General features: G+C 41.7%; 1 protein-coding gene and 1 long non-coding RNA gene across 7 annotated transcripts; one reads left to right on the top strand and one right to left on the bottom strand.

Moving 5' to 3' along the window:
* The first annotated feature begins 1,270 nt into the window (after window positions 1-1,270).
* Window positions 1,271-23,240, top strand: LOC122403392 (transcription factor CP2-like protein 1). 6 transcript variants are annotated; one of them, XM_043406893.1, is made up of 12 exons: window positions 1,271-1,852; window positions 2,229-2,418; window positions 4,748-4,892; window positions 8,782-8,859; window positions 12,964-13,173; window positions 13,707-13,851; window positions 14,427-14,663; window positions 14,954-15,202; window positions 15,270-15,343; window positions 21,025-21,280; window positions 22,112-22,562; window positions 22,635-23,240. In XM_043406893.1, the coding sequence occupies exons 1-12, from the start codon at window positions 1,715-1,717 to the stop codon at window positions 22,685-22,687; spliced, it is 2,226 nt and encodes a 741-aa protein (XP_043262828.1). In that variant the 5' UTR covers window positions 1,271-1,714; the 3' UTR covers window positions 22,688-23,240. The 6 variants fall into 6 exon arrangements, with proteins under 6 accessions (XP_043262828.1, XP_043262827.1, XP_043262829.1 ...); XM_043406892.1 differs by having other exon boundaries at window positions 2,187-2,418; window positions 14,451-14,663; XM_043406894.1 differs by having other exon boundaries at window positions 2,187-2,418; window positions 21,025-21,217.
* On the bottom strand, window positions 2,327-4,211 carry LOC122403397. The gene is made up of 3 exons (XR_006259617.1): window positions 3,499-4,211; window positions 3,333-3,423; window positions 2,327-2,406 (listed from the first exon to the last, which is right to left on the bottom strand). It is a non-coding gene; the product is annotated as an uncharacterized LOC122403397 (long non-coding RNA).
* Window positions 23,241-23,248: the final 8 nt, after the last annotated feature.

Here is a 23,248-nt window from a genome sequence, read left to right as displayed (position 1 = left end):
TTGGTCAGCCTTTTAATACCGGCGGTCGCGATTGGATCAGATACCCAGATCGTTCTTAGACAGAAGACATCGCCGGAGCATTCGGTTCAAAACTTTTAACGTCGTCAGTGTCGCGCAATTTGCTGGCCGTCGTCGTTCTTAAGAGCGATCCAAGAGTCGGTACGCCTGTCCGGTTTATCTCAGTCGATTTAAGTCGGTCAACGGTATCAGCGTGCGTGAAGAGCAACGCGAAGGACGTGATTCTATCAGGAAGTCGACGCGTCTTGGCTCCCACGCAGTCTCGAAGGAAAATTTAACGCGGTGAACGTTCGATAACAAAGATTCGAGCAACGAAAACAAGAAATCGCCGCTGACGTTCGTCGACCAGACAGTTTTATCAAATACAAACAAGCAAGGATTCCGATATAACGGCTGTAGTCACGAGTACCCGATTGGATGGCTCAGATCTATTGGCTGTTGCTCTTTGAAAGATCCTGATTGTCACGCCTGGCTGTGAAACGCAAGAGGACAGAGGACCTCGGAAAGAAACGTGTAGGCGTTCCTCATTGCGGCGAGAAAAAAAGCAATCTCTGGGCGACCACTTCGAGGAAAGTTCTTCCCTCCAATCCGTCGACGACTTTGAGGACCGTCGAAGAACGAAATACCTATTCACATTTGGTTTTACGGTACGAAGCCTCGTTCTCTCTTCTGGATTAAGTTTATTTCCACCGACGCCATGGAACGAAGGATCCTGAAAATGTGGTGACGACGTGCCAGGCGAAGGCCTTCGATTACCTAGACACTACTGAGTGTGTGAGCCATAGTCGTTAGAAAACAATCGAGATTATTTCAAGTGTCCAGTGACACTCGTAAAGAGCAACAACCCTTTGTCGTTGTAAAACAAAAAAAAAAAAAAAAAAGAAACGTACGATCGTACCGAGGATTGAGGATAAGTGATCCAAGAGAAATCGAGAGCTAAAATTTCTTTCGTTCGATCGTACTCGAAAAAGTGATAAGTTTGTGCTCGAAGGATCAAGGATACGCTCGATACGCGGACAATCACGCAGCGCACCGTTGTCTTTTCGCGCGGCTTCCAGGTGTCTACGGAAAATAATAACAAAATGCTTTGCAGCCAAGGTGTGGCGATGGTATTCGAGGACGCGTTCGTCGTCTTTTCGCGATTTTTATCCCTGAGGTCGCGGGGTTGCGCACTCCTGGAAACGCACCGGCAACGTGAGACAACTGGTATCAAGAAATTGTACAACAGCTTCTTCGTGATGTTCTAAGGATAACTCAGTCCCGTCCGCGACAAAATCGGCCGTTAATCGACGATTAGTCGAGTGATGTACCGCGCGCTTCCGGGATCATCGAAGATCCAGCCGAGGAATACGCGGCGAACGCGTGAAAAAGGAGGACGTTTTGGTTAGACGAACGAAACCGGAAGAAATATCAAGTGGAACGAGAAGGGAAATCCATCTGACACGGAAGGAACATGTACACGCGCGGTTAAAGTGTTTAAAGAGAAACCCCCAAAAGTCCCGGTTTAATAGTCACCAATCAGCCTAAGACTCAATCGTCTTCTCTTCCAAATACGCTACCAAAGCGTTCTCCGATACAATCTTTGAGCACTCGAACGGCAATATTCGTAATCAGGATCGAAACAATTGATGCTCCGAGGGTGGTATACAGAGAAAAGAAAGTCTGGTGCGAGTGCTTCGAGATTTAGGGTCGTTGAATGGAGCTCCAATTCATCATGGACGGCGGCGCAGATGCTCTGAACGGGACGATATGGTTTCCCAACACGCCGTCTCCGCCGTACGAGCAGCTGTCTCCTGTTCGTCAGAACAGATGCGACGTCATCGCCACCCAGCACGTAAGTTCTCCACTCCCTCTCGTCAACGACAAACGGAATTTCGTACGCGACGCTCCTTTTTTTTTATCTTTTCTTAACTTCGTGAAAGAGAGAACAGTCCGCTTACACGTTCGGTCCTCCATGTTTGCGGCCGCATGCTAACGACGCCAGTAGCTTTCGCCTTGTTTGTATCGCTATTCTGCCCCCAATGGACGCCCGCCAAAGTCGACCACTTGCGGATGATTTCGGGAAAATCGTGCAGCAGCATGGACCTTATCGGCTTATCGTGAACAGGTTCCGTACCTCGTGTTTCGCGCGATCCGTCCCCGTAAACTGACGAACAAACGTTTTATAGGCGTCAATGGGATATCACAGTCAGCAAAATTGTTTCTGGCAGGACAAGTACAACTCGCCTGAGAACTCTCCGGAGGACGGTGTCCAGATACATTCGAACAGCGGATCGCCCCAACATCTGAGCCCATCCACCGACCATACCGCGAATTGCCAGCTGACCAGCCTGAAACGACGTGCCGGGGAGCCGTTGCAGCAAATCACAGAGCTCGAGAAGAAGCATGCTAGAAGAGACGGTCAGTATACCTAAAATCTTTATCAGATATAGCACGTAAGAAATGGTCAGATAATCTTAAATAACACGCAAAGTCGATCTTAATCTTTTTTTTATTTCAAAAACATCTCTTGGTAGTCTAACAGAGTTCATAGACACCTTTTATGGAATGTTTTTCGGAATAAAAACACTTGAGAAGGAAGGCCCCGCAACCCAATGATGGTAGAGCTTGAAAATCTAACGATACACGGTTTTTGGGGACAAACGACTTGTAATTTTTAAGATATATAACGTTAATGTTATCACTAGACTGTGAATGTTTATGCGTTCATAGAAAATTTTAATTCTCAAAAAACTACAAAATGCACTTAACGTCCAAAAATATAGTAGTAGTAGTAGTAGTAGTAGTAGTAGTAGCAGTGGTTGGTAGTATTTATTTCTCCAATATTGTTTTTAATATAAACATTGCACATTTTTGGTTAATTCCATCCTCCATACACGCAATTAACTTGTACTGTCAACATTAGACTTTTAGGGGGTCTCACAAACATAGTAAATAAAAATAATAAATACGTGCAAAACTATAAGAAATACTTAAAGTAAGATTCATTAATTTTATTAATAAAAATATGTTGAAAAAAATAGTCCAGTAAAAACTATAAGCTGTCTGCCCCCCAAAAATCGATTATCATTAGTTGGAATTTTTCAGTCAGCGTAAGACCTCGTTAGACCTTCTTAGATCGATGAAGATATAATTTGTAACTTACAAGAAAGAAAACTTTGCATACGCCTAGAACATCAAAAAATATTACACGTTACATTTTTTATATGGGGAGTGAAACCACCCCTGAAAGTTCATAAGAAGGAGTGCAACACTTCCTGTTAAACAATATTAGAATATTGCGTGGAATAGAACTTTTTTACGGTATAACTTACCATGTAGACGATGTTTTTGTCCTCAACTACCCTTATCAGGGGGTAAATTATCCTTGATCGTTTAAATGCGCCTGGAAGAGACTACGAACGTCTAAAAGAATTTATAACATTCTCAGGAACCCTAAAATGATTAGATATAAATTATTTTCCAATCACAAATTATTACCTTTATGATCCACAATTGCCTCAAATTCGATTGTAAAAATTGACACTTGTCCAAAGTTCTCTGCCCTTGTTCCTCGGATTTTTCAAGAATATTTGCACCATTGAACTGCAGTGTTGTCGTCATTATCGTGTAGCTCCACGTATAGATATATCGTACGAAAGGTCATGTTCAAACGACCCGTGACACACAGTCGTAGGCACGACGTTTCCGAACTCTTTCCTCGTTTAAAACCAGCGTGTCTGCAACGACGTTTAATCTTGGATTAAAGTATAAACAATATCAAACACTGATCCTTCGCGATTCGCAACAATCCTCCTCGTCGTCCACAAACGGGGACACGTGCCTTTGACGAGATCGCTTAGAAGCGTCGTCCTTGCGTTTGAAGAGAGATATCGGCCGATCCACGTGTCCGTCGACTGAGAAGAAGGGCTCCTGATATCTCAAAATGGCAAAGTTCACGGATTCGTTCGTGTGTTGATGCTACTTGGACGATCGGTTCGCGACTAATTCACGAAAAGCATCGTGCCAGCTTGCTCGCTACGTTCGACGCCTTTTCGACCACGTGGTCGCTGGAACTGATAACTCTCGAGTACACAGTGTATCGCAGATTAAGCCCACTCGAAGAAAGAGCGAAAGACGACGCTAGTTCTCCGCGCAAGAGAAACTAGGCGGAGGTGTGCGCGTTGTTTCGTTACGGTGGTGTTGCTTCGAGTGGTGGCCGATTCTTTTTGCTTCTGGGAACACGTAGAATGAAGTGGTGCGAGGTCGACAACTCCAGGCTACCGTTGCTACAGAGCCGACGATACCCTGCGATAACGTCCAAGGCGCGACGACGGAACGCGGTCACGGCCCTTCAGGACACAAAGTCTAGGATCGGGGCCATGCATCATCAGTTTTACATCAATTATGCCAACGCTCAAGCTGGTACAATATAAATTGGTAAAAATAGAGTCCTAGTCTTGACGGGTCCGACGTTGGCCTTGCAAAATTTCCGTCGAAGGAAAAGTAGAGATTGAAATGTTGCGTCAAATGTTTCTCTCGCTGTGATAAACCGATAAATTTACTCTAACGTTGGCAAAACATTGAACGATATACAGCGTATGCCAAATTACGCAGTACCATTTTAAATTGGTCAGAAATATTAGGGTACTAGGTTTAGCAAATAAAAGAATGTACCAACGACGCTTAATTATTATGACTTTTCAATAATGTACAAACGTACTCAACTTAACGTTTCTCGCGGTTGCAGGATCTGTCGGAAGCAATGGTTCTGGACAAGGTTGGTCGACTCAGGTGGAGGAACTGGCAGAACATCTTGCCGCCGATTTCGATGGATCCCTATCGGCACTTGCAGCATCCGATCTCGCGACAGCCGTCGCTTCTTACAACATGAGGTACATTCACTTTTTTTTATAAATATAAATAACGTACAAACGCGAAGGATACAAAACAATGGAGGCAAGATACTCTACTCTCGGAAATCGAATTTGAAATAGGGCTGGAATTGCTTGTCAAATTTTTCTACATTCGAACATAATTCAAATACTTGATACATCGGTACTCAAATACTCTTTGCACCGATGAAATCTTTGGATATTCAAAGTATTTGAATAATGTCATCTGGATCAGTATTTCTCAGACTGTGATTTCTTTGAAGAAGAAAAAAACATATACAACGAAATCAAAAAACTACATGTGGTATTTTATTAAACAAAATTTGTTCTATAGATTTGTCAACATTTTTTCATACTTGAAACACGTTCGTTGCTTCATATTGTTATTAGAGGCAATAAATCTGTATTGAATGTTTCATTAGCAACGAATGTTTGAAACTATAAATCAAATTCTTTAAGTTCGCCATTGTCTTTCAAATCATACTTTCATTTAAATGATATTTTATTCCATTCAAGTGCAATGATTGACATCACATTTGACATTTTCACAACAAGTATTTTCATACTTTCATTTAAATGATATTTTATTCCATTCAAGTGCAATGATTAACATCACATTTGACATTTAGAAAAATGATTTCTTTTATTTGTCCTATCTCTGTTCGGACGCAAAACGCTATTTTTTTGTTAAATCTTTTTGAAGTCGAATTCGACCAGCAGTCGATACCAACAGGTTAGCGCCGATAATATAGGTTTCTCTGACTGAAGTGCAAGCGCGAGCGGATCGAATCTCGATCGAAACATGGTCGAAGCATAGTGGGATGGAAGCGTGGCGTCGAGTCAGAAATCCGGTTCGAACCAGACACAGTTGTCGGTGTTTCGTCGCTCGGATGGCGTACACTTTGAAACCACGCCGGGTACAGACGCTTAGCGAGTGTTCGCGCGTACAGGCACGTGCGTTTCTCTGTCCCGGAACCAATTGAGAAATAAGTCCGCAAAATTCCTACGTCCGGCTCTATTAATTCACTTCTACTTTCGAGTTACTCTTCCAATTAACATACCAGACGAATTTTGCTATTCCGCGACGAGAAGTAAGTTCAGCTCTTGAATCTTTTCACTGCGCAACTCGTTTCGCTAGATTCGCCATGTCCTCTTATCTCACTCGAAACCATCGTTTATCGTGAAGATACTCTTTTCGGCGGTCATTCGAACACGCGTTTCGAAAGATATTCGTTGTTAACCTTTATCTATTATCAAGATTCGGATCACGACAGGGTATCTGAAGTCCATCGACGTTTACCAAAGACAGAAAGTGTGTAGAATCCGATCGATTCGAGTCTTCTACGCGACTAGATAGACGCGTAAACGCTAATAGGAGGTGCAGTAAACCACCGTCAGCTATCAGCTGGCGGTTAGTACGCACGTGGCACGCGAGCTCCCGAGCGTTCCGCGAGCATTTCGATCGTTCATGAATGAAAATTTTCGCGAAACGCGTAACTCAGGACGGAAATCTACGAGGAACCGGCATCTCGAACGGTTCCCGAGCGTGAAACACAGTTATTCTTGGCATTTGTGTTCCCTGTGGTGAATCACTTTCCACTTTCTCGGCGTGCTTGCTATTTAGAAGTACCGCGCGCATCCTTGCACGCACGTGACCCTAGATCACCCGGCGAAATTTAAACGGAAAGCTCGAAATCTCGTCGACTCGACAATCCGTAACGAAAGAACCGATACGACGACGATGATTAGAAACGGCTGTTTACGGTCGGATCGGGTGAGTTCGAGCTAGCGAATCGAAGTGTTTTGTGGATACTCGGTGGTTAAATGTTTTCGAGGAAGAAGAATCGCGAGTGATTTTCGAGACTCGAAAAGCATGCATCAATATTTGAAAAGTAGGTGAGTGATAGACTTAAACAATATATATGTGTTTATACGATTTAAATCAAATAATATAAATAAAGGCACAGGAAAATGCAAATAAAAGAGAGAAGGAAAGGTTTACGATGAACAGAGTACCAAAATGTAATAATCATAAATATAATTTTTTTACTCTTAAATAAATGATAAAACTTGATCGAATAAAGTGTGATTTATTGGAAGATAGAACATGCACGAAATATTTATTTATTTCATGCTTAATATTTACTCATCTGATGAGTTATCTACTATCTACTAATTATCAGTTTTTTCTCATCAACGTAATATGATCTTTGTTTCAATTTGTTTAAAAAAGTAATTAAATATTTGTTATTTGTTTTCAATTTCAATAAACCTTTATTCGACGAGGTTATAGAATGTTTTTAAAGAATAAATGAATGCATCGAGAAGCTTACCAGTTATTGCTAATTAAGCCGTATGCAGGCGTAAAGTCCTCTGTCAATAATTACAACGAAGTTTTCCTCAAACAAACGATCGTTACACAATATACTGTGTGTTTTTTTTTCTCCGGTTCATCGAGTAATCTTTTTTTCTTCGTTGTATGCTGCTTCATCCGATTTTATTGCAACAACGGGCAAAAAGGAAATTGTAAACAAGTTTCCACGTTACTTTTGGCATTACTTTATCGCGGTATTTCTCGCACGGCTGATATTAAATTCACTGCATTAACGAACCGGTGCGTTCCGGTTTTGGTTGACCTTAGTGACTCAATTCTTATCATAGAGGTTCTCAAACGATCCTCCGATTCTTCGTTCCGTCTTGAACGATCGAATGCATCGTAACGTTCTCGCGAACCACTTATCGATTTATCGTTATCGTATTCGTATATCGGTTCTATCGACCGGCGATCGAACCCGACAAAATTTACGATTCCTGGCTCGCAGATGGAAAACAAATATCAGAATAACCGAAACGCGTTTGAGAATGTTCATTGTTTTGTCTTTGCATAAAGTGTGGTTTACGCAAGCCACGGATAAAGAATTTGTTACGTTTCGCGTTGGTTTCTCCGTAGCGAAACGAAGCTTTATCTTTGAACAAATTGCAAAAGGTACAATGCTAAACAAATGTATTGGCACTTACGAATGTTACGACAGAAATACTTGTAACTGAACAAACGGATTTAAAAGAAACATTTTCTGACAGATTGTCTTAATTTATTACATAACAGACGCGATAACACAAGGAAACTGATGCATGAAATAAATTTTCCTTTAAATCAATTTGTTTGGTAGTTATAAACATTTGCATCGTATCAGTCATGCTGATTGCTGTTACTCAACAATTTGTTGTTTTCTTAGATTACGCATGCGAGTGTTTCTTTTTGAGTCCGCGATCCTTACGTATCGAAGTTCAAAGGTTTTCGCCAAGTCTCGAAAAGGTGAATTAAAGATCAACGTGAATACTAAACTTTTGTTCGAACTGTGTATTTGTATTATGTTAATACTTGTTCCGTCGGGAGAAATCACTATTCCGTACTTGACTCGGCACTGACAGTCGAAAACTTACGTTGACGAACGCCCCGAATAAATTATTCTTGATCATCCGTCTGTTCCCGGCGTCACGAAATCTTAATCAATGAACGCTGATAATGGAAACTGGAATCTGTCGGTTATTATCGGATGAGACATCGTCCAATCGAAAACCCGAATTACATTTCAATAACGTTTCGCGAGATAACGTATCTGTTGAATACAAAGCATCTTACGTGATTATTTTATGTTAAAAATTAAATTTTCAATGTACAAATACAACTAACGTATCGACGATTTGTAAATAAAACTATTTTAATAGAAAATTGGTTTACTTTTTTTTCTCAGTTTTCAAACACAGTTTGGGAAACGCTGCATCAGATAATCGCGTAGATCTTGCCTTATTGTTGTTGTACGTTGAGTCGCTGATTAGTGTGCGTACGATGGTCCAAAATTGTAGCCAAAGTTTCGTTTACTTGCAGCGAAGCCCTCCTCGCTCTGCCATCGCTGACGGTCTTCAAGCAAGAAGCACCATCGCCAGAAAATCAACAAAATTCCAAGTAAGTTCTCCAAACTTTCGCAATATTCACCGGTGAAATATCGATGTTCTTAGATAGTTATTCCAGTAAGTTTAAAATAACCAAATTCTACGAATACCGATATGAAATCATCAAAGCGATGTTATAACAGTATAAACGTATTTTGGAACATAATACCAGTCAATTTTCTATTATAATAAGGAAAAAGCAATCGTAAATTAAAAATTACCATCAGGCCACCATAACTGTGAATCAGTACAATTTTAAAAGTTCTTAAACTTAAAAATGTTTCTGTTTTGGTTGGCGTTGAACATGAATACTTTTTCCTTTATATCTTTTCTCTATTGTAAAAATATCCTCTATGTTCGTTGTTGATATCACCGTGATTTGGTGGAAAAAAATCGAGGTGAAAATGCAGTGAATGGTCAACTGTGACGTAATGTTTCTAAATAAAAGGAACAAAAATTGCAACAACCCTTAAAATTGTACAACCCTGACACAACAATCCAGGAAGATAATCGAGGCATCACGGAAGACTCGAAAGACATATCGAAAATCACGAAAGATAAGAACAACTTTAAGATTATAAAATAAACGTATAAAACGATAAGAACACAAATTATAATAATACGTTCATCGGATAGAAGATCAAGCTTGAAAACGAATTTTATTTCAAGTCGATAGCGCAGTTAATTCCGGAGATATAAGATTTCGAAGCATTTCATTGATAAATACCGGATCCTCGTAATAAATAGTAAATTCGTGTAAATAGTATGCGCGACTGACCACCGCACAGGTGACTAGATTGAGGTAGGTCAGCACGATGCGTGAACGAGAGAGAGGTTCGACGCGTGAGACGAAAAGAGAGATAGCGGAATTAGAAAAATTACGCTTCTATTTAAACGACGATATCACCAGAACGGAAAGTCGAATCGATATAAAACCATTTCAAAGTGGAACCTTTACTGCTTCTAATGGTAATTATGGATAAAACGTGACTAGCTTTGAAGATGCACGCATAAAAAGTTTTTGTACTCTACATATTTATTAAAATATTACAACCTGTAAGCAAATTATTCGGATAGTTTCATTCGTAATAATTCGATTAAATGTTTTTGACGTTCTTTCTTTTCTCTCTGGTTGTACTCTGTATGTTGTACCTTATAGTCATGGATAAACTTTTTGCAGTGCATCGTGAACATTTCCTGTAGGCTAGAGGTAAAGGTCTGACAAGTTAAAAAATATTTGCAACAAATTGAACCGAGGAAAAAGCAGTTGAGTTTTAATGATTGTTCGATAACTGTTCAAATCGCCGGAGTAAAAGAAGAATTAATATGGAGATTGGATGCCATACTAAGAACAACATCCTCTGGATTTGAGATAAACGCAGAAACGTTTAATGTGTACTGTATAGAAACCACACAATTATACACCGAAGAATATTCATGATACAGTGAATACTCGATAAATGTCCTCAAGAGCTGTTCCGTGATACATTTTTATCCCCACCACTAGGGGGATCCCCCTTGAACCAGTGAGGCGAAGTGTAACCGGAGACGAAGCGGCTTTCTTTAAATATCTTTATTGCCTTCGTCACCTGCGTTTAAATGTCCCAGTCAGTGTGACCACACTACTGTACAAGAAGAAAGTTTTTTATTTTTTACTTTTTTTTAATAAAAATTTTACTATCATGTGGGGAAGATTTTTCTAATTAAAATGAGTCTAAACACGATATAAATCGGCCAATATTTGTGTACTCGTATCTTCGCAAGGTCAGTGGATTGGTACATTTATCGAACAGTGGTAGCTAACGAAACCCCCTATTTCATAAGTGTTGCAGTTTTTGATCACTTACGAAACGGTGGAATCGTTCCGTTTGAAAATAGCTACCTCCCGTTCGATAAATGTAGCCAGCACCTCGATGCGTCGTTCTTTGATATTTCCGAACATAGAAAAGGACAGCACAAGAAGGATAAATAAAGAGAGAAAGACTCGCAAGTACAATATTTAATTCAATATTATGCTACCAAATATTGACCGATTTATATCGTGTTTAGCCTCATTTTAATCAGAGAAATCTCCCCAACATGATAGTGAAATTTTTATTAACAAAAAGTAAAAAATAAAAAACTTTCTTCTGTGCAGTAGTGTGGTCACACTGACGCGGATATTTAAACTGGGGCGATAAATCCGAGTTTCAGTCCATTTTTCTTCTTTAGCTACTGACTCTTTCTGCGTTCGAAGCGTCGGCAAACTACAATCAAATTCGAAAGACGATTCTCCTATTCCGTAAGTGTTGCTGACCGGACCCGGAGTAGCGACATTTATCGAGTTTTCACTGTACTTCGTGCCACAAAGTGTACATAAACTTTAAATACCCTTCCTTTGGAAGTGTTACGCTTGTTAAAAATACCAGATACACTTGTTAGCGATAGCAATGTAAATTAATTCTAAAAATACGTATTGCGGTTTCAATATTCGTATTACTTTTTTTTTTTAATGTTATGTAACGCTCAAACATTTGTCACAAACATATTTCTTCTTTCTTTTCGATTAAATAAGATAAATTTCATTTAACGTGGAGTAATACAAAAATATAGAACAGAATTAATGTTCATTGTAATAATTATTCCAAAATTTATTTTCAAGGGTTTATCCACTTTTGTGATGTTCTATGTTGATATTCTATTAACAGACTTAAGGGAGTCTATCCCTTTTGATATAAACTAGATACACGAATAGACGAAGGAATACTTACTGTACCACACTATAAAACACAAACTATTCATTTATTCATTAATTTCTATTTGGTCATCCAACAAAATGGTAAAGTGTACCAACGGAATAAAAGAAAAACAAACGATAGGATCTCCTGTTTCTTATAAACGAGAGTGTCCTTAAAACTTTTTTCAAAAATGCATATAAGAATGTAGGGTATCGAATATTCGATTAAACGTTAAAAACTTACTGAAAATTTCGTGTCGTTCGACAGTCTTTAACTTGAAATCGTATTCGCGATCGGCGAGACCCGCCGATTAACACGATCGAGGAGAGGCAAACGACGCGCGAGGAAACAAAAGAAAAAGCTGGAACGGAATTTACCACGAGACTCCCCCGCAGAGACTCGAGCGAGATAAGCTCTTTATCGTCCCGTTTCTTCGTAGAACTATCGGGCAAATGACACGCGGGTCAGACCTTTACTCTCTTACGCGGTTCCTCCGTAGTAATCTCGCGATGGCGTACCGTCAGTATTAAATGCCAGTTGGCGGATCGGCCACGCGAAAAACGTGATTCCACCGCGGTGCGATACCCGCGAAACGTGACGTAGTTGGCGATCTCGTGATCGACGATCGAGCATCGAGACCACTCGAAACGCGAAATCCTCCGTGCGAAAATACAACCAACTTCCAATAATCTCGAGCATCGGAGTCGTCGGACGATAGCCGGGGAACGGGGACTATTTTTAAATGTTTTGACAATTGGATCTATATTTACGCGAACCGGGCCTTCGCCCGTTGCCGGGAATCGTTTCGGTGCAACCCGGTGCATACGCTGTTGCACGAGCGAATGAGCAACGTCTTCAAAGACGAGACCGTTCCGGGGGAAGGAAATGGAAACGCTCGGTGCACCGTGCCCCGAAAGCCATTCGAGTAATGGATAAATTGTTCCTCTAGAAATTGCCACCAATTACTGAACGCCGATGTCACGTACAACATAACGCTCTCGTGCAATCGCGTTTACTGTTTCGTCGAAGCAGTGAAACTTCCCTGAGAGTCTCGCGACTTCGATCGACCGTCGTCCCGCGCGATCGATCGATCCCTTCGTGCGTTAAAAGACCGCGCGATCGTCGCTATGAGAACTCCTTCGGATTTGATCATCTCGCCGTCGGTGTTCCTTAATTTATAGTGAGTGAACATGAAATTATAGTGAGACCTCCGCATTCGCGGTCTGTCACGGTAAATGAAGAACAATGTGAACGTTGGAAAAGTGTTTCGAAATGCACGTGATGCGGAGGTTCCACTGTTCTCCGGATTATGTTTAAGCACAGTACCAGCACATGCATGCCCAGGACTCTCCATGTACCCGTAGAATTGATTGTTTTTTACTGTTCGATGTCTGCTTCAGCTTGAACCACGTGTCACATAGAACGATCGATTCAGCGCCAGCGAACAACGCGAATGGCACCGTCGAGGCTGACAGTAACAATAATGGACAAACGGCAGCCAGTCTCCATCAGTTGCTGTACCCGTCCAACGAGGAGTATCCTCCGACCTCTTCCTCGGGGAATCACGTTTCCTCCTCCCAGCAAGTGAACGAACTCAACGAGGATTGCCGGTACGCCGACGACGAATTTCTTGAAAGGGTATTTTAGTCTGAACGTGGAAAAAGGGATCTACTCTACAAGTAGATCTTACACCTCATGGACTTTCGTGGCCTGATCTGACTGCCATACTGACCCGGAAATTTTTTGGCGAACTTAACAAATTTCAAATCGTTTTGGAAAAATTATTCTCGGTTGCAGGGGTCAATTACAATCATTTTTGGTGAATAGACATACCCCCGAAATCTTACGCACTTTCGAGAAAAAAATTCGACTAGGTGGACTTTTTCGCTAAAATTAAAACATTTGAAATCGTTCTAAAAAAAATTATTTTTGGTTGCAGCGATCAATTGCAATCATTTTTGGCGAATAAACATACCCCCGAATTCCTACGCGTTTTCGAGAAAAAAATTCCTTACCGAAAAAATAATTTCTGGCCAGAAATGTTGCTCTGAAATTTCATGCGTATATTTAAACAGTCATAACTTCTGGACAAATTGAATGTTTCAAATCGTATTAGGTGAACGTTGAATATTATTTTCCACAGCTTTCAGTGCGTTCTTGCCGCGGCCACGAGCATCGCGACGAAAGTCAACGAGGAGACGCTCACCTACCTAAATCAGGGGCAATCGTACGAGATCAAACTGAAGAAACTAGGCGACCTGTCCGCTTATCGCGGGAAAATTCTGAAGGTACGTTGCCGCTGCCACCTGTTCACGAGATTACCTCGGAATGCTCTGTTTGTTTGGGTAGCGACATCTTAAAAAACGTGCTTGTTTCTCACGGTGGAACCAAGTGAGCTCATACTGGTCGTGTAATCGTTCCAAGAATAGCTAACCTCCCTTTCGTATGAAAGGAACGATGTCGTAACAAGGAGACGAAATTTAGCTCGAGCACGACAATGCAACTTCAAAAGAAAAACAAGCCTGTTTAGGGACATTGCAATTTACTTACAATTACACGTGTGTTATAGTATTATCGTTTTATTGAAAGTTTTTTTCTTGGAGCTTATCTCTTCAAACGCAACCGATTGTATAATATGATGCATTTTGTGTACGACCAGCAAGCGTCTAGGTTCGTAAAATATTGTTCAAGCAGTCTGTATACCGGTTATTGTTCAGAGAATCGTGAGAAAAACATCCAAGTGTTCACCATTCTGATAACTCGTCACTGTATCGGCATGTAATCACTTTCATTCGGTGCGAGCTCATAGATTCTCGACGTTCGAAAGATGTACGACCCAAACGGTGCTACAACGTCTCTGAAGGGACATCCGACCTTTTTGTTTCAGTCGACGATACGCATATGCTTCCACGAGAGGCGACTTCAATACACGGAACGGGAACAGATGCTTGCTTGGCAACGCACAAGACCCGGTGAAAGATTGTTGGAGGTTGATGTACCCCTTAGTTATGGGATGGTGGACGTATGTCAACCGTCTCCGTCCAATAATAGCGTGGAATTCATGTGGGATCCTACCAAGGAAGTTGGCGTTTACATAAAGGTATATCAAATTGATTGAAGTGTGGTATGCATAATCATTTACTTGTCACAAAAGTGTATAAGAAAAAATATAAATGCTATCAAAAAAACTTGTCACCGGTAGTTTGAGCTGTTTTAAAGGAACTCTGTACCAATTTGCCTTTCAATAGCTTATAAATATTGCTTTTTGGCTCTTTATGAGGTCTAAGAGAAATGGCCCAAGCTGGTTCATCTTGTAAAATGTGTTAATGCTATCGACAGATCCACAAGTTGTTCCCTAAATAACGTTGCTCTTAATTTCTTGGGTTTCAGGTAAATTGTATCAGTACTGAATTCACGCCAAAGAAGCACGGCGGAGAAAAAGGCGTGCCATTTCGAATCCAAGTAGAAACACGGCTGCCAAGTGGACCACGTCTGCACGCCGCTTCTTGCCAGGTGAAAGTCTTCAAATTAAAAGGAGCCGATCGAAAGCACAAACAAGATCGAGACAAAATTTTGCGACGACCGCCGCACGAGCAGGACAAGTACCAACCAAGCTACGACTGCACGGTTCTTTCCGACGTAAGTGATGGATTTAACAAACAACGTCGCGAAGTGATGAAATGGCGTCTCTTGGTTCTGTTTACAGATTCCTTTAGAATCTTTATCGTCCACTTTGATAGCACAGAACGGAGGGAGTCCTTACGCTTCGACGGAGGCAGTGTGAGTACGAATTCAATTTGCGTTAAGCTTGTGCTTATACAACCCATATGAAAAAGACACGCAATTTTATGTACAAAACATGACTTGTTTATGCTTGCGTTTGATCAATGACATTCGATATTTTCAAATTTACTCGATTTGCGGTATCTGTTATCTCTGTATATGTATCTCTTACGTATGGTCGTCCAGAATTATTGCATTTATTAAAATTCGTGATCATTTTTCGTTCATCGTCACCGATGGTTCGACATAGTATTGCGCGCGAAATTTATTGGCACGCCTCCATTGTATCACGCCGACAATAATTGTTATTCGTTTCGTGACGCGCAAAGTTGTTTATCGAATTTTCCTTCGCCGCGTAAACTTTAACTGGCCCGTTCCGGATATCTCAAGTTTAGGTCGTTCGTCCAAACAAACAGTAATCTATATCAGTCGACCCGGTACCTGCAAACTCCACGAAGTGCAAAACTAAATTATATTCGAACAAGTATCAAACGAGCTTCTGTTTAAAAGTCAACGCATTAAAATGGCGACTTAAAATGATAATTTAGTCTGAAACTTAAAGAAGTCGATTTCTTTTATTCATATTCTTCTAAAAGTTCTTAAAACTGAATTTCGTATATATTTTAACATTGCACTTCGAAACGTTGAAACTATTTTTCCCTCCTTAGATCAGACTACCTCCCCAAGGAAAAGAAACAAAACGAATAAGATACAAATAGGGTTAATTCCTCGTACGATTTTTTGTTGAAGAGATACGTAAGAGTCGAATGACCGATTTCGGTTCAAAGTACTTTTGGAATCGCAATTTTGATATTCGGTAACGCTTCAAAGTCCGTTCATTCACGATGCGTTCACCTTCTCGTCGTCGATCATTCTAAATGCCCATAAATACCAGATCTGACGCAGGACCGACATTTTTTTCGAGGCCAAGTTATTTATAAGCATCGTTGTAAACAAGGAACAAAGAATCGCGTGTCCGTGTTGTTGCGCAAAAGGAGCCTCGAACTTTCAGATCGTTTCAAATGGTTAAGACAAACCACGCAATAAAATGCGAAAAGGCAGTCAACAATTCCCGAGCGATCGTATCGAGTTTCAGTAAATCGTAAACGATTATGAAAATATATTGAACTGTTTGCAAGCTTGATATAAAGTAATATTTAAGTCATTTTTATTCTGTTGTCTTGCACACAGATACTTGTCCAATAGAAAAATATTTATGCCAATTTTAAATTGCACGTTTAACGTTTATAGATTATTATTTATCGGAAAGAACCGAAATCATTACAATTTACATATGTTTTTATTTGTATATAGAGGTTTAATTTCCGTTAATAAATAAATAAATCAATATTAAGCTTGCAGACTATGAGGTTTCGTAATTTTTTGCAAGCAACCAATTACTTTAACTACTATTTTAATCATAAAAAAAATTGATTCGCGAATTAAAATTGATAAATGACGCCGTGGAAAAAAATAATTTCGGCATTTCAAAAAAATGTACGCCATGTTTGGATGCGCAACGGGCTGCGCACAACGCTCTCGAGACGCCTCTTCGATGAGAATTGCATATGCATGCAACGCGTCGCTCTCCTTATCGAGATTTAGAACGTGTACCAACTATATAAAACTCAGGATAACGTAGTTTCTGAATAGCTAAACTCTTGAAAATGTACAGATCGTATTACAAAAATTGCAATCTCTCAAATACTTAAAGAGTCGCAAGAACTTTCGTCAAACTTGATCCTCTCGAATTATCTTCAGCCGAAGAGATCGCTTAAACCTAACAGTACCGCCGGTAGATTAAAATTGCGTAGAGTAGGGAAACGTACGTTCGAGAGAAAAGATTACGGTACACGATGCACTGAACGAACAAAGTTGCAAATGCATTGCAACGTTGCCGTACTCTCCGAGGCACAGTGGTCGTAGAAGGGGAACCGCCGATGAATCGAAGATGAGTGGGGAAGGGGTAGAAACGGTTGGCGAAGTGGCGGCGATGGTAATGGCAATGGACGATACGGGGTTGGGGGATAAGGTTGGTGGTGGAGGAAGAGGAAGAGGAGGAGGAGGAGGAGGAGGAGGTGCCGGCACGGGAGTCGGGAAACTGGCTCGAACTGGCACGAGCCGGCATCTGGTAGAGCCGACAACGATGTGCCGAGGGAAAGAGAGAGACAGCCTCGACGACAAATAGATTCAGAACGCCACACGATACACGCGTCGCTGCGCAGCCGCTTCGGTTTTCGTTTATTCATCAGCCTGTTACGAAAATACGGGGAGTCGTTCGTCTTTTCGCGATATAATACAGGTCCGAGGACTGCGATTCCGTTTCGATTTTCTTCCCTTGTTCGTCGCTCCGATCTCTCACGGACGGGATCGCGACTTACGTAGGAGAGCGACCGTCGAGCGTACAGTGATCAAGATAGTCGACGGAAAACGGTATCGAGTGAGAGTCGCAGACATGATCTACCGCTGAGAGCGCATGTTTATAAATAAAGCGGTGATCGGTGACTGTCTTCTCGAGTGAAAATTCCCTGCGCTCGGGCGTGTTATTGTCGATTCATTACCGAGCGATATTTCCTACGAGCAATCGACGCGACGTTGGTTATCGTTCGTTTCCACGGCCTCGAGCCACTTCTGCCAACCAGAGAGACACGCGAGCACGACCTACGCCAGCTTTTCATCGGCTGGTCGACGAGAAGATCACGGGAAACGAATACCTTACGTGGACTGGTCAGTGTTATACCACCGGGGTGATCCACGAGGCTCTCGTGCACGATGCACGGAAATGAGTGCAACCAGTTACACCTTGTGAGATAATTTCTGTGCCGTTCGTTCGCTTGGATCGCGTCCTTCGGCGGATTCGGAGCATCGGGGAAGAAACGGATCGCTGCATCGACCGTGAATTTAAAAATAAATCGTCCGTGGACTCCAGAACGCGCTCGTTCGCTTCTCGAACAGAGAGAGGATCCGTTGTTCAGTGGACGGTAGCCGGTCACAGCAGGGTACAGCCGAACGATTTAACGGTCGAACGCGTGTAATGTTGTCACGGGAATCGCGACGACGATAATCGTTGCTCGCGGGCGTCGCTCTCCGTGAATCATTCGTGTTTCCAATACGCCGACTATAGCGCGATTACGACGGATCACCGTCATCGTCGTTGCACGGGACTGGCGAAAGTTTCCTATTGTCGATCGCGAATCGAATCGAGAGTGAAGCGTCAACACACCGTTGGAATGCCCTCGTCCGGCGTAGAAGCTCAATTTCCGGCCGTTCGTCCGCAATTATCACGTGCGTCGAATATCCTCGGTCTCGAGTCGTTGTTGAGCGTCGACGACCAGCGCGTGCTTGTGCGCGAGATCCTGGCCAGCCAGTTGCTCCTGTCACGGCAGGATCACTTCCTCAGATGACGAGCAGCCTGGCCGCCGGAAAGCTGATGCCAGGGCGGTTCGATTCAGCCTTGAACTGAACGTCACCGAGAGTGACTTCCGGGCCCGTTCGTTCTTTCCTTTAATCTTTCCGATATCGCTTGATATCGATCGAATCGGATACCGGGTTTCGTCGATCGCTACGAGGCTCGATCTAAGCGGAAACGCGAATCGTGAGTGGTGATCCCGAACCACCGAACCGAAACAACGCGAAGCGAGTACCAACGACGATTTCCTCGACGAGCAAGGATGCGATCGAGTAATTTGTCGGTCGGCGCACCAAGGACTCCTTCGGATTAGAATGCGTTTCGCGGACGCCGGTGATCGCGTCGCGTTCGTTTCTTGAAGACGATTAAAGAGGAATCGATACATCGAACGTGAACAGATAATGTCTCATTGAAGAGGATCGCTGCACGAATGTAACGAGATAGGGTTTTGTTATCGTCGGAGGATCGAGGATTTGAAAAGTTTCACGCGACAACAGCCGACAAAGCCGTTACTGGAGATATCCGGTTTCGAGCAGACGCGCGTACCAATAGCGATCTGATTCATACCGATTGTATCCGGCGTCGACCTTCTGGTCCGCGAATCGAGACTTTCGAACGAACCGATTGGCTCGCAGTCGCGAATGAGGTACAAAGCTGATCGCGCCTCGAACAAGGCCCGGGATACGACACGAGGGGCACCACGTTGCTTTCGATCGTAATGTGGTCGCCGATAGTCGGAAGGTGAACCGAACGTGGAATTAACGATCGTCACTAAAATTCGTACGAATGGATGGAAAGGCAATTCGGGGTTCCTGGAACGTTCGCGCGGTCAGATTGCATGCACTCATGAAAGAACGAGTGAAGAGGCGAAAGAAAGCATTCGCGGGAAACACGAGCACGAGATAGTACCGGAGAACGCGAAACTTGCACGAAAGTGAGAGATCTTCGGGTAATGCCAGATGGAATTTAAGAGACGAGTACTCGAGATGCCAAAAAGCTGTCCCAGTTGGAAGTTGAAGAGCTGCTGGGCCGTTAGATCGACGCCCGGGTTTCTCAGCGATGTCTCGACTTACCTTCTGGAGCACGAAGTAACAGTCACCGGCGGCCCCCTGCAAGTGGAAGTGGTGGCTAAGTTTATTCATTCTATTTCGGAATCCAGATCGAGAAGAGGTAATCTAATGCGCGGCGGATTAGTCAGCCTGACGATAAGGAAAGGCCGAAAAAACAGGAGGATCGACGGGAAGCGAATCTCAAGGCTGATCTTCCGCTCGAGGAGTCGCGCCATGTAAGATTCCGAGCGTACGAAATTTCGTCGGTATCGAACAAAAAAAAAAAGACGATAAAAGAAAAAGTAACGCGACGGGGGTACGAAAATTCCACTGATTCGCGTGTTTCGCGATCTCGCGTGATTATGTAACCCGCCAATAAGTTGGACGACTTTAAGGTCAACGATTAAACTACATTATTTATTCCGTCGCGCTTCGTTTCGAAACGGAGCGCTCATTATGAATAATAGTCCCTCGTTCTCTGATAGCTCGACAAGGTCTGACGACTAATAATATTCGCACACCACTATAGGTTGCGGTGTCAATTATTAACCGTGTTTGCTTTCATTGCGCCTAATGCCGTTAATTCGCGCCGTGCGCGTACGTCAATCTTCCGTAACGTCTGCTCTACAATGTATCCTCGTTGACGAATGCAAAACTGCTCGCGCGTTAAACTAGCCAACTTCGAACTTGTACGCGGTCGGAATTGAGAGTAGTCGGATTGGACGGATGATAATTGTTCTTGCAATTGTACCGGACACCATATTGCCTCCAATCTTATCACATTCGCTGCCCACTACCATAGTTTCTATCCATAGTTTCTATCAAGATCTTTGTTATTATAAATACATTTATTTAAAAAAAAAAAAAACAAAGAATATAAAATTGAAGATTTTTATGGAAAATAATTTGCGGACAGCAAACGTGTTGGAAAAATGTTGCTAAAGGTTGCTCTGTTCTTGTAGATCACCCCAATTTATTTAAAAAAAAAACAAAGAATATAAAATTGAAGATTTTTATGGTACACGGAAAATAATTTATGGACGGCAAACGTTTTAGAAAAATGTTGCTAAAGGTTGCTCTGTTCTTGTAGATCACCCCAATTTATTTAAAAAAAAAAACAAAGAATATAAAATTGAAGATTTTTATGGTACACGGAAAATAATTTATGGACAGCAAAACGTGTTAGAAAAATGTTGCTAAAGGTTGCTCTGTTCTTGTAGATCACCCCAATCTCGCTCGACCATAAGCGGCAATACTTCGCCTGTGGTTGCACCGTTGGCACTTTCTGTTTCCAATCCCGGTATCGTACCGCTGGTCCCTGCCTCGGACGCCGTCAAGGAAAACGTGGGAACAGCACCAGCTCTGCCATCGCCCGCGGCACTCTTGCCAGATCAGTCCTGCATCAAAGCAGAAGTTAGTTTGCCCGCACAGAATTCTGACAGCCCGCAGCAACTGGTACCGATGAAAATCCAAAGGGTATATAAAATTAACCCAAATATCTGGTGCGATCCTAAAGGAAACTCAAAACCATGGAGTAAAATTTCTTTATTAACCCTTTGCACTCCTGTGTGGAGCGTGACTCGACATCGGTTCTTACGTCAGGTGCTCCTTTGTCGAGTCATGCTCGACATTTTTTCAAATTCAAACCAATAGAATTCAATTTCATTTTCATGTAATCCGAAAGAAAGCATAAGGTTTGTGCAGTTTGCTCAAACAGAGAAATACCCGAAGGAAGAAGGGAAATCAATCTTTTTTTCTTGCGAAACAAGTTTCAAGAGATGTCATACGCTTGAAAATTACAAAATACAACATCAGTGTAAATTAAGCAGATATTTGATTGAATTTGTTTAAATTGCTTTATTTTTTAGTTAACGTAAATTTCAAGTAAAACACTTAAAAGCGTTGGGAGTTGCTAGTAACAAAATTGAAATATAATTTGGAGTGCAAAGGGTTAACATTTTACCGGCCAGTAGCGGTTGACCCTATGTGCTTTTTCTTGCGTCTATAGAAATGTTAAATAAAACTTTCTGTTACTGCGGAGGTAATTATTTTTATTTTTATGAAAGTCGATTGATAGGATACCCGGTTGGTAAAGTGTTAACTTCCCTGGGTTGTACCATAGATTTTGGAATAATTTTATATATCGACTAATGTAAGAGATAACGTCGTCTTGGAAGATAGCTAATTGTTTTGTTTTAGAATTCCCTGAGATAATTATTTGAGAATAAATACCTTCTTCGAGTTCTGTTTCTTCGGTAGATTAGAATTGCTCTTGATCTTGAATAATAGGGGTATAATTGGATTTAGGGATCGTCGTATTTGGCACCATTGTCACCTGATGCTACCGCGACTCAGACGAATACGTGGCTCCGTGCCGGTCGATTCAGCGCCTTCGAATCAACGTTCGCGAGTTTCTCGGCCTCGGATATATTGCGACTTTCTCGAGACGACTTGATCCAAATCTGCGGTCTGGTCGATGGCATCCGATTATTCAACGCGCTCCACTCGAAGGCGCCAAACCCGAAACTTACCCTGTATTTCTCGCTGGAAGACAACGGTTCACTGTGGAGGGTCGCCTACTTGGACAGCTTGACTAGCAGCGCCTTGATGAACAAGCTCCTGAACACTTTAAAGTTACCTCATGATCGACTTCATTCTGTGCTCTTCCTTGGCCCCCAGGGTATCCACGTTTTAGTTACCGATGAATTGGTAGCGAACATGAAAAACGAGAGCATGTACTTCGTTGAAACTATCAAAGGTAAGAGGGGAAAGTGCTTCTTTTCCACTCTTCAACATTTCACAAATTCGATCACGTTCTTTGTTGTTGCAGATAACGCGAGCGAACGATACAAGCTACTATTGAAACCATCGTCGCATCCTTAAAGCGTACATCGATTAATAAATTAATTGCAAAACTGGGTAATACAAATCTACCATAGGTTTTACATTGCCAAATGCATCTGTGATTTGACGGAAAATTGTTACATAGGGAAGCATAAGGGCGTTTATTACGCAAACATAAATTTAATAGAATTTTATCTTTTTCTATGCGTAAATTACGTTGGAAATTTTAGGAAAATTTTAGAAAAATTTTTTGGAGTCGTTTAGTTATTTCCCGATACAAATCGTACAGATGAACGTACGTTTAATTTTTAGTTAATGTTAAATAACTGCGCGGTCGTTTTTAAATAAATAATTTTCTTTTTAACGGCGATAGGTTCAACGAATATAATGACTTGTTTGCAAACTAAAGGAAAAGAAGGAAAATCAATTCTTACTCTATATTTAATACTCATTAGAAGGTTTCAGTATAATCATGTTCCGAAAGTTATTTATACTTTTGACATTAAACAAATGAGTTGTTTTCAGCATTACAAAAATACATATGTACATATAACAGATATATATTTTATATGTATTACTTTACATGGAATTCAATGAATT

Source organism: Colletes gigas, unplaced genomic scaffold, assembly GCF_013123115.1.
Source record: "Colletes gigas isolate AHSC1104 unplaced genomic scaffold, ASM1312311v1 Colletes_gigas_Sc00051, whole genome shotgun sequence".
NCBI lineage: Eukaryota > Metazoa > Arthropoda > Insecta > Hymenoptera > Colletidae > Colletes > Colletes gigas.
The sequence above is the reverse complement of the archived record's forward strand: the minus strand, read 5'-3'. Positions and strand labels throughout refer to the sequence as shown.

Excerpts from the sequence above, each read along its gene's own strand:
- LOC122403392 (XM_043406890.1), top strand. The coding sequence starts at position 1,715 with ATGGAGCTCCAATTCATCATGGACGGCGGCGCAGATGCTCTGAACGGG. Across the intron at positions 2,419-4,747 it reads GAAGCATGCTAGAAGAGACG|GATCTGTCGGAAGCAATGGT; the intron begins GTCAGTATACCT and ends TCGCGGTTGCAG. Across the intron at positions 15,203-15,269 it reads ACTGCACGGTTCTTTCCGAC|ATTCCTTTAGAATCTTTATC; the intron begins GTAAGTGATGGA and ends TTCTGTTTACAG.